The 11,931-nt window shown below is 49.6% G+C and overlaps 1 protein-coding gene across 1 annotated transcript; it reads right to left on the reverse strand.

Moving 5' to 3' along the window:
• Positions 1 to 3,701: 3,701 nt before the first annotated feature.
• SYCN (syncollin) lies at positions 3,702 to 9,544 on the reverse strand. The gene is given in 4 exon segments (XM_075017597.1): positions 3,702 to 4,042; positions 4,045 to 4,190; positions 8,885 to 9,059; positions 9,518 to 9,544. Coding segments are annotated over 3 exon segments (612 nt in total). The 5' UTR covers positions 9,010 to 9,059; positions 9,518 to 9,544.
• Between the last annotated feature and the right edge of the window lie 2,387 nt (positions 9,545 to 11,931).

Raw genomic sequence — 11,931 nt, forward strand, 5'->3', positions numbered from 1 at the left:
CATTGCAATGTTTATCCAGCCCAGGGAGCGCTGGGTAAATCGGTGTGGAGGACAAAGGCTGCTGGGTAGCCCCTTGCTGGCGATTGCGGGAGCACGAGCACCTGGTGGCCGGGCCCCACTCGCAAGGCAGAATGACCATACACTCCATCTTGGAACGCAATCATACAACGGCGGGAAGGTCTGAAGCCAGGCCAGGAGAAAGAAATCAGAAAGTTAAGAACATAAGAATGGCCATACTGGGTCAGACCAAAGGTCCAGCCAGCCCAGTATCCCGTCTGCCGACAGTGGCCAATGCCAGGTGCCCCAGAGAAGGAGAACAGAAGACAATGATCAAGTGATTTATCTCCTGCCATCCATCTCCTGCCCTTGTACTGAAGGCTAGGGCACCATACTTTATCTCTGGCTAATAGCCATTTATGGACCTAACCTGCAAAAATTTATCGAGCTCTTTTTTAAACCCTAATAGAGTCCTGGCCTTCACAGCCTCCTCGGGCAAGGAGTTCCACAGGTTGACTGTGCGCTGTGTGAAGAAAAATTTCCTTTTATTAGTTTTGAACCTACTACCCATCAATTTCATTTGGTGTCCCCTAGTTCTTGTATTATGGGAAAAGGTAAATAATTTTTCTATATTCACTTTCTCCACACCATTCATGATTTTATATACCTCTATCAGATCGCCCCTCAATCGCCTCTTTTCCAGACTGAAAAGTCCCAGTCTCTCTAGCCTCTCCCCATATGGGACCCGTTCCAAACCCCAAATCATCTTAGTCGCCCTTTTCTGAACCTTTTCTAATGCCAATATCTCTTTTTTGAGGTGAGGAGACCACATCTGCACGCAGTACTCAAGATGTGGGCGTACCATAGTTTTATATAGGGGAAGTATGATATCTTTTGTCTTATTATCTATCCCTTTTTTAATAATTCCTAAACATCCTATTTGCTTTATTAACTGCCGCTGCACACTGCGTGGATGTCTTCAGAGAACTATCCACTATAACTCCAAGATCCCTCTCCTGATCTGTCGTAGCTAAATTTGACCCCATCATGTTGTACATGTAATTTGGGTTATTTTTTCCAATGTGCATTACCTGACACTTACCCACATTAAATTTCATTTGCCGTTTTGCTGCCCAGTCACTCAGTTTGCTGAGATCTTTTTGTAGTTCTTCACAATCCCTTCTGGTCCCAAAGAGAACATCCTGACAAGCAGATAGTAAGTCCCCAAAGAGAACAGCTGGGGCAAGTAGCTGGAAGCCCCCCAGAGAGAACATCTTGGTTGTGCAACATCAGAGGGTCCCAGGGGGAGCTTCGGAACATGACCAAGGACAGAGGAAATCTTGTAACATGTTCTGACAGGCCGGGAGGATAGAAAGCCCAAATTAGGTAACAAACGCTTCAATTGGCCAGGTATCGAACCCCCAAGTAAGAAACAGTATAAAAGGTGATTTAGCAGGGACAAGGGGGTGGGCTCCTGGACACGAGGTGGCGGCCAGCAACTTCCAGTCCAGACAGCAGACCCCGGCCTGATCACCCGGACGTCACCACCACGAAAGGTCCCAACCAAGCCGTATCTCTGACTTGAAGGGCCGCTGTAACGTAGTCGTTGGTGAGATGTGGGAGCATTGGATGTTATTGGTAAGTCACATGTAATTATATACAGCTATATGTAACCTAGTGTTTAGCCTATGCCAAATATATATATACATATATATATATATATATAAGACAAGTGTTAAGTAATCGTAGTTACGAATAAATGAATCAATCACTATTGGTTAATACCACTAGCTGGACTAGCTGGGGCTGTATAGAGAATTACTGGGACTTAGAACAGCCACAGGGCATTGTGGTGTTCACAATCAGTGTTATTGTTCCTGGTACTCATAACACTGTGGAAACCTGGGTTTTAAAGTAGACACACTGAATCACATAATGCTGCTACACTATATAAGGCTACTATAAAGGTGGGGTGGTTGGTCCCAGGCCACCCAAGTCCCCCCTGCTGTATCAAACCCCACGCCCACCCACGGGACCCAGAGTAGGTCGGCACATCGTCAGCGATGAGGTGGGGAACTGACCTTGCTTGCAAAAGGGTTTTGGGTGGTGCAAGAGGGTATGAGGCCGTGAACCGAGGGATTTGGGCAGTGTCTGTGCGAGTCATGACCCGCTCTGGGAGCATTTGTGCACTCGGCCCGTGGTGGGGCTCCAAGGATGGTTGTCTCGAGCAGAGACAGCACCTGGAGGGGTTTGCTGCTTGCTTATCAGTAAGGTCCTGTAAGACACAGCCCACAGGAGCGTGAGCAAAGGAGCACAGCAGGCCCAGCTTGCACCCCAGGGAGCCGGTCACATCTGATACTAGGGCATTAATGCTGATATCGCTGTGTGGACCCTACAGCTTTTGCCAGTCTAGCAATCACACCCCGCTAGCACGCGCCTGAGCATCAGTGCCAAAACGTCGCACCAGACTGGCCTAAATCGCTCTGTGCCTCGGTTTCCCCAGCCGTACCAGGGCAATCTTAGCACTGCTCTGCCTTGCAGAAGGATAAATTCATTGCGAGGGGCTCAGATGCTCAAGTAGCAGCCTGCCCAGTGAAAATCCCAAGAAGTAAATGGGAGTGCCAGCCTGGCAAGCCACTGCCCCACCCGTGCCTCAGTTTCCCCACATGTGAGGTGCGGCAGTGGGGATGCGACACAGATCTGGGGTTAAAACTGAGCAAGACAGACACACTTGAGGAGGTGCAGCTGCCTGGATGTAGCACATAAACCAATTCACCGCTCTGGATGCTGAATTAGGTGGCTCCGACCAGCTAAAAGGAGCAGCCTGTGATTTATTTGTTATCATCAGCTGAGAGGCATTTAGCATCGAGAACATGTTGGGTGTGGGACGACATTCAGATTAAAACAGTTCCTCCAAAGGGGTTTCAATTTAAAGGGGAATTTATCAGCCACCCTGCACCGCTCCCCGATGCTGTGATATTTCCATTGACATGTTCATGCCAGCAAATCACCCAGGTTTCAGACAAGGATGCACACCCACAACAGCTGGGCTAAAGCCATCCCAGAAGCCTCAGCCATGGAGGGGGTGGAGATGTGGCCAAGAATCCATAATGCTGTGAATAGGCAGTGCTCGCTTGGGCATTGTGGGATAGGCCTCCCTGCAGGTGAGCCGCATAGTGGGGTGCAGGTGCTGAAAGCTGATGCAGTCAGGGATGCAGGTTGCCTGGCTGTAGGTTTGGTGGGAGCGGTGGGATACAGGCTTGGCCCAGCTGGAAGTTGGGTGTCAGCAGTGGGCTACAGGCTTGGTTCAGCTGGAAGGTGGGTGTCAACGATGGGATAAGCGGTTAAGCCAGGTGGCGTTTGGTTTTAGTGGTCGGATACAGGTTTGGCCCAGCTTGAGGTTTGGTGTGAGCAATGGGATACAGGGTTGGCTCAGCTAGAGGTTTGGTGTCAGTGGTGGGATCCAGGCATGGCTCACCTGGAGTTTTGGTGGGTGTCTGTGGTGGGATACAGACTTGGCCTGGCTGCACGTCTGGTTTCAGTTGTGGGATAAAAGGCTGGCTCAGCTGGAGTTTTGGTGTCAGATGTGGGATACAGGCTTGGTCCAGCTGGAGGCTTGGCGTCATGGCTGGAGGGGGCGGTAAAGGCTTGGCTCAGTGGAAGGTCTGGTGCCAGCTGGAGCCCGCACCTGTCCCGGCCTCACCTCAGGAACACGTGCAGTAAAAGCTGGAGATGGAGTTGTCCCAGTTCCCAAAGAGCCCCTTCTTGACCTCCTGCAGCCGATAGACCACCCCGGTCTTGAACGTGCGAGTATTGCCTTCCTTGCCCTGTATGGACCAGACACTGAGCTGGCAGCGCGTCGCCACCACCAGGGAGGAGATCTTGTTATTCCAGGCAAGCGGCATGAAGGGTACGTCGTCCTCAGGGTGCACCAGCAGCACCTTGCCCCCACAGCACTGGTTGTAGTAGGGGCTGCTATTGGTGTACAGCTGGGCACAGATCTTGCTCCCGTTCAGATTGGTCAGCTCCGCCGGCACCGGGCCCGGGCTGAGGCCAGGAGTAGGGGAAGGAGGAATAGGCTCTGAGTGATGTCCATCGTCCTGGTTCTGCTGGGGAAGCCTCTGCAGCCTGTCGCCTTTATGGAGCTCCCTGGGGGATGGTGTCCAAGGACGCCGGCAGCAGGGGTGATAAGTCTGGGAAAAGGGAAAGCTGTCAGCATGGGGTGTCCTGCCAAGAGAGCTCCCCAGCCAAGGCCTCACACAGGCACTTGGGAGTTGAGGTTTGTGTAGCAGCTGGCTAGGGTGGGGACAGCCTGGGAGAGTGGGGTCACTCACCACTGCACCCCACAATGGGCTTGGAGGAGTTGGGAGGGTGATTCCTGCCCCTTTTATGGCTGGGGAAACTGAGGCATGGCCAGGCATGGAAGTCATCCCGGAGCCCTGTCTCCCTCAAGGCATTCTGCTGTGGCCACATGATAGCGCTGGTAATAGAACCCAACAGCCCCCATGCTCCCGTCCCCTTGCTCTAACCATTAGACCCTACGCCCGTCCCCAGAGCCGAGCGCCCAGGCCTCCTGGTTCCCACTCCTTCCCTCCAGTCCGGATGCCTAGGTTCTGCTCCTGATTGTGCCACGGGGTTTGCCGCATGACCGTGGGCGAGTCATTTCACTCGCTCCATGCCTCAGTTTCCCTGTCTGTTAGGCGGAGCAGAAATGAGCAACGTCCTCCCCTGGGCCTGACACAAGCATCCCCAGGCTGCTGGCGCCTGCCTTCCCTGCAGGGCTAGGACTCCGGGTTCTATCTTCAGCCCCTATCACTTCCGCCCCCCCCCCCCAGCTACATTGACACATGATAAGCTTCTCTGGCCTCTGCAGCACCGACAGGTGTGTGCTTTCCTGTAGCTGCCTGCCTCCCTGCAGGGGCTGAGCCTTTCATCTGCCCCCAGCCAAGGACGTAGCCTTCTCCAGATAGCGCCACACGCACCTTTAAGGTCAGCTGGAGACACTACACCGAGCCCAGAGCCCAGCAGGCGGAGCAGGTGGGCCCCTAAGCAACGCAGGGAAGTGTCCAGGGCAGGGCCTTCCCAACCTTTGCACTTGTGGGGACTCCCCAACCGCCCCCCAAGCTGTTCATGGGCCCCCTTCCAAGCCGATTCTAGCCGCCATTACATCTAGCCTAGATTTGCAGGCAGCCATTCGTAACAGGATGGGAAGAGCTTTAATTTAAAAATAACGATTGATTGTAACTTGGCAATTTATTTCAAACTTATTTTCTATGATCGTTTTTAATTAGCTTCTGTTTTTTCCACGGCCCCCCCCCCCCAGCAATACCCCTGGGAGCCCCGGCGGGGAATGCGGTTCAACAAGGAGAAGTGTGGAGTCCTGCCCTTGGGATGGAAGAATCCCAAGCATTGGTACAGGCTGGGGACCGACTGGCTCAGCAGCAGTATGATGGAAAGGGACCGAGGGGTTATGGTGGATGAAAGGCTGGATGTCAGTAAACGGTGTGCCGTTGTCGCCAAGGAGGCTAACGGGGTTTATTCGGGTGCATTAGGAGGAGCATTTCGAGCAGGTCTAGAGAAGTGGTTGTTCCCCTCTATTCGGCACTGGTGAGGCCACATCGGGAATATTGTGTGCAGTTCTGGGCCCCCCAGTACAGAAAGGCTGTGGATGTGCTGGAGCAGGTTCAGCAGAGGGCACCAAAAACGATTAAGGGGCTGGAGCACAAGACTGATGAGGAGGGGCTGAGGGATTTGGGCTTGTTTAGTTTGCAGAAGAGAAGACTGAGGGGGGATTTAATAGCAGCCTTCAATTACCTGACTGGGACAGTAGTGAGAGGCTAAGCCCCACCCCTCCCCCCTGCAGGAAACCACACCGGGTAAGTACCAGCCCCTCTCCAGAGGCTGTCCATCGAGGCGAGGTGCTTGCAGGACTGACTTCCTGCTCCCACCACAGGGACCCCCCTATCCCCCCAGACAAACACATGGCTGTTCTTGTAGGCACAAGGACACAGCCACCCCCCTGATATTTTACCTTCGGGGGTAGATTTTCCAGCCCTGGCCCCATGCTCCACAGAAGGGGCACAGGTGGCTTGCACAGAGGCACCACTGGAAGAGAGGGGAGTAGAACCAGGAACCCCAGAGGACCAGGCCAGCATCTAACCACAGACCGACTGGCCTGAGAGCCAGGAAAGGCTTCTGAGTGAGTTAACCAGTAACAGCGCTCGCCTGTTGCCTGCAGAGAGCATGAGGCTGGCTTGTACCAGGGGGTTTAGGCACTTTGCGGGGAATCCCCCTCGCCCAGTTGTTCCCCAGCGGGGCTCCCAGGGGTATGGCTGGGGGGGCCCGTGGAAAAAACAGAAGCTAATTAAAAACGATCATAGAAAATAAGTTTGAAATAAATTGCCAAGTTACAATCAATCGTTATTTTTAAATTAAAGCTCTTCCCATCCTGTTACGAATGGCAGCCTGCAAATCTAGGCTAGATGTAATGGCGGCTAGAATCGGCTTGGAAGGGGGCCCATGAACAGCCTTGGGGGGCGTGGTTGGGGAGTTCCCACAAGTGCAAAGGTTGGGAAGGCCCTGCCCTGGACACTTCCCTGCGTTGCTTAGGGGCCCACCTGCTCCGCCCGCTGGGCTCTGGGCTCGGTGTGGCGTCTCCAGCTGACCTTACAGGTGTGTGTGGCGCTACCTGGAGCAGTCTACGTCCTTGGCTGGGGGCAGATGAAAGGCTCAGCCCCTGCAGGGAGGCAGGCAGCTACAGGAAAGCACACACCTGTTGGTGCTGCAGAGGCCAGAGAAGATTATCATGTGTCAATGTAGCTGGGGGGGGTGGGCGGAAGTGATAGGGGCTGAAGATAGAACCCGGAGTCCTAGCCCTGCGGGGAAGGCAGGCGCCAGCAGCCTGGGGATGCTTGTGTCAGGCCCAGGGGAGGACATTGTTCATTTCTGCTCTGCCTAATAGACAGGAAAACTGAGGCACCGAGTGAGTGAAATGACTCGCCCATGGACACGCGGCAAACCCCGTGGTACAATCAGGAGCAGAACCTAGGCATCTGGACTGGAGGGACAGACTGGGAACCAGGAGGCCTGGGCGCTCGGCTCTGAGGACAGGTGTAGGGTCTAATGGTTAGAGCAAGGGGTGGGGCGCATGGGGGCTGTTGGGTTCTATTACCAGCGCTATCATGTGGCCACAGCACAACCCCTTGAGGCAGACAGGGCTCTGGGATGACTTCCACGCCTGGCCATGCCTCAGTTTCCCCAGCCATAAAAGGGGCAGGAATCTGTAGAAACAATAGTAAAGAATAAAACTGTCAGACACGTAGAAGAACATGATTTGTTGGGCAAAAGTCAGCATGGTTTCTGTAGAGGGAAGTCGTGTCTTACTAATCTATTAGAGTTCTTTGAAGGGGTTAACAAACATGCAGATGGGGGGATCCAGTTGACATAATATACTTATATTTCCAGAAAGCCTTTAACAAGGTCCCTCACCAAAGGCTCTTATATAAATTAGGTGGTCATGGGATAGGAGGAAAGATCCTTTCATGGATTGGAAACTGGTTAAAAGACAGGAAACAAAGGGTTGGAATAAATGGTAAATTTTCACAATGGAGGGGGGTAACTAGTGGTGTTCCCCAAGGGTCAGTCCTGGGAGCAATCCTGTTCAACTTGTTCATCAATGATCTAGAGAAAGGGGTAAGCAGTGAGGTGGCAAAGTTTGCAGATGATACCAAGCTGTTCAGGATAGTCAAAACCAAAGTAGATTGTGAAGAACTTCAAAAAGATCTCAGCAAACTGAGCGATTGGGCAGCAAAATGGCAAATGAAATTTAATGTGGGTAAGTGTAAGGTCATGCACTTTGGGAAAAATAACCCCAATTACACATACAATGTGATGGGGACAAATTTAGATACACCAGATCAGGAAAGGGATCTTGGAATTATAGTGGATAGTTCTCTGAAAACATCCACGCAGTGTGCAGCGGCAGTCAGTAAAGCAAATAGGATGTTAGGAATTGTTAAAAAAGGGATAGAAAATAAGACTAAGAATATCCTACTTCCCCGGTATAAAACTATGGTACGCCCACATCTTGAGTACTGCGTGCAGATGGGGTCTCCTCACCACAAAAAAGATATACTGGAGTTAGAAAAAATTCAGAAAAGGGCAACTAAAATAATTAAGGGTTTGGAAAGGGTCCCGTGTGAGGAGAGGCTAGAGAAACTGGGACTTTTCAGTCTAGAAAAGAGGAGATTGAGGGGCGATCTGATAGAGGTATATAAAATCATGAATGGTGTGGAGAAAGTGAATATTGAAAAGTTATTTACTTGTTCCCATAATATAAGAACTAGAGGACACCAAATGAAATTAATGGGTAGTAGGTTCAAAACTAGTAAAAGAAAATTTTTCTTCACACAGCGCACAGTCAACCTGTGGAACTCCTTGCCGGAGGAGGCTGTGAAGGCCAGCACTCTAATGGAATTTAAAATAGAGCTTGATAAATTTTTGGAGGGTAGGTCCATAAATGGCTATTAGCCAAGGGTAAAGTATGGTGCCCCTAGCCTTTAGTCAAAGGCTGGAGACAGATGGCAGGAGACAAATCGCTTGAGCATTTAGTCAAAGGCTGGGGCACCTGGCACTGGCCACTGTCAGCAGACAGGATACTGGGCTGGATGGACGTTTGGTCTGACCCAGTATGGCCATTCTTATGTTCTTATGTTTATGTTCTTATGCATCAGATTTCTTTTGGCCCAATCCTCCAATTTATCCAGGTCACTCTGGGTCCCCTCTCTACCCTCCAACATATCTACCTTTCCCCCTAGTTTTGTGTTGTCTGCAAACTTTTCTGGACTAAACAAACCCAGTTCTTTCAATTGTCTCACAGGTTCTACACCTTTCATCAGTCTTGTTGCTCTTCTCTGGACCTTCTCCAATTTCTCCAAGTCTTTCTTGAAATGTGGCTCCGAGAAGTGGACACAATACTTCAAATGAGGCCTGATCAGCGCTGAGGAGCCTCATCTTGCTTACAACGCTCTTGTTAATACACCTGTCATGGCTCCTTCCCCACTCTAGCAAGACAAATGCAGAAGTGGGGGTCAGCAAAAGTACTTTCCAAAACCTTATCTACCAGGTTTTGGTATAAAATTGCCCCCGCCCCCCAAATCCTAAAAACCTTAGATTTAGGGGATAAAATTTGCTGCCACCACCTAAGGAAACCAGGGAGAGGCTACTTGGGAAATCTCAGTCCCAAAAGTAAAAAAACCACGACACAAACATTAACCAATACCAGGTTAATAAAAAAAAAAGAGAACTTTTATTATTACAACAGTATTCGTGTTGCAAGCCTCCATGACTAGATGGAAGAGTCACAAAGTAAAACACAAGGGGAGTCTCCACCATGTGCCGAGAACTTAGTTACAAGGAGAGGAAAAGAACATTTCTAAAAAGTGCACAGACATCAGATCCCACTTCCCAAACCATAAAACAATAAAGCCTAACGGACTTAGCTAAACTTTACCCAACTTACGGAAGATTGGAGGGCCTGTTCTTGGAGGGAGATATTCTGTGTCTGTCTCCTTCACGGCTGGAAAAAAAAAGAAAACAGAGGACAGAAAAAGGGAGGAGCCAAAAATTCAATTCTTACCTACATTCCTATAGGCCAACCCCTCCTGGCTAAGGAGAATAGTAACAGAGAGGGAGCCGTGCTAGTCTATACACTATCAAAACAAAAAGCAGTCAAGTAGCACTTTAAAGACTAGCAAAATAGTTTATTAGGTGAGCTTTTGTGGGACAGACCCACTTCTTCAGACCAGAGCCAGACCAGAACAAATGCAATATTTAAGGCACAGAGAACCAAAAACAGTAAGCAAGGAGGACAATCAGAAAAAAATGATCAAGGTGAGCAAATCAGAGAGTGGAGGGTTGGGGGGAAGGTCAAGAATTAGATTAAGCCAAGTATGCAGACAAGCCCCTATAGTGACTAAGAAAATTCCCATCCCAGTTCAAACCACGTGTTAATGTGCCAAATTTGAATATAAAAGACAGCTCAGCTGTTTCTCTTTGAAGAGCAGTGCAAAAGTTTTTTTTTCAGTAACATACATACCTTTAGGTCATTGACAGAATGCCTCATTCCATTAAAATGTTGACTAACTGGTTTGTGGATCTGGAGTGTTTTGATATCTGTTTTGTGCCCATTAACCCTTTGTCTAAGGGAGTTAGAAGTCTGTCCAATATACAAAGCATCTGGGCATTGTTGGCACATGATGGCATATATGATGTTAGTAGAGGAGCATGAGAAAGTGCCCGTGATTCTGTGAATAACCTGGTTAGGTCCAGTGATGGTATTTCCAGAGAAGATATGTGGACAAAGCTGGCAGCAGGCTTTGTTGCAAGGAAAGGTTCCGGGACTGGTATTCCTGGGGTATAGACTCTGGCTGTTAGTGAGGATCCTCATGAGGTTGGGAGGTTGTCTGTAGGAGACAACAGGCCTGTCACCCAGGGCCTTCTGGAGTGTGGCATCCTGATTAAGGATAGGTTGTAGGTCTTTAACAATTTGTTGCAGTGGTTTGAGTTGGGGGCTGTAGGTGATGACCAGTGGTGTTCTGTTCTTGGCTTTTTTGGGCCGATCTTGGGGTAGCTGGTTTCTGGGTATTCGTCTGGCCCTGTCGATTTGTTTTTTTACTTCTCCTGGTGGGTAATTCAGGTTTATGAATATTTGGTAAAGATCTTGTAGTTTTTGGTCTCTGTCAGTTGGATCAGAGCAAATGTGATTGTATCTAAGAGCTTGACTGTAAACAATGGATCTAGTCACGTGTGCAGGATGGAAACTAGAAGGGTGTAGATAAGTATAGCAATCAGCAGGTTTTCAGTACAGTGTGGTACTGATCAGGCCATCCTTGATTAGTACTGTAGTGTCCAGGAAATGTATCTCTTGCGTGTTGTAATCGAGGCATAAATTGATGGTGGGGTGTAGATTGTTAAAGTCTCTGTCGAATTCTTCTAGAGTCTCTATACCAAGGGTCCAAATCATAAAGATGTCATTAATGTATCTTAAGTAGAGGAGTGGTAATAGGGGGCGAGAGCTGAGGAAGCGCTGTTCCAGGTCAGCCATAAATATATTAGCATATTGTGGGGCCATGCGGGTGCCCATAGCAGTTCCACTAATCTGGAGGTATAAATTGTCCCCAAATCGGAAATAATTGTGTGTGAGAACAAAGTTACAGAGGTCGGGATGGTATTGCTGATTGCTTGTAATCCGTCTTTATGTGGAATATTAGTGTACAGAGCCTCTACATCCACTGTGGCAAAGATGGCGTTATCAGGAACTTTTCCGATGTTTTGTAATTTCCTCAGCATGGTATCTCGAATATAGCTGGGAGTGTTGGTGGCATAGGGTTTGAGGAGGGAGTCCACGTAACTGGATAGTCTGGTGGTAAGGGTGCCAATACCTGAAATGATAGGGCGTCCAGGGTTTCCAGGTTTGTGGATTTTGGGAAGTAAATAGAATAATCCAGGCTGCGGCTCAGATGGTGCATCTGAGTGAATGAGGTCCCGAGTAGCAGCAGGGAGTTCCTTCAGTAGTTGTAATTTCCTTTGGAATTCCAAAGTGGGATCAGCAGAGAGAGGTCTGTAAAATGTGGTGTTGGAGAGTTGTCTAGCTGCCTCCTGTTCATAGTCTGACTTATTCATGATGACAACAGCACCCCCTTTGTCAGCCGGTTTGATTATGATGTCTGGGTTATTTTTGAGACTGTGGACAACATGGCGTTCAGCAGAGTTGAGATTGTGTCTCATTTGGCATTGTTTGTGTATAATGTCAGTCTGAGCATGGTTGCGGAAGCACTGTACGTAGAAATCCAGACTTTCACTGCGACCCTTGGGGGGGTCCACATAGAGTTCTTCTTCTTTTGTTGTTGGTAGGCGGGGTCGAGAGAGTCAGAC

Source organism: Carettochelys insculpta, chromosome 22, assembly GCF_033958435.1.
Source record: "Carettochelys insculpta isolate YL-2023 chromosome 22, ASM3395843v1, whole genome shotgun sequence".
Lineage (NCBI taxonomy): Eukaryota > Metazoa > Chordata > Testudines > Carettochelyidae > Carettochelys > Carettochelys insculpta.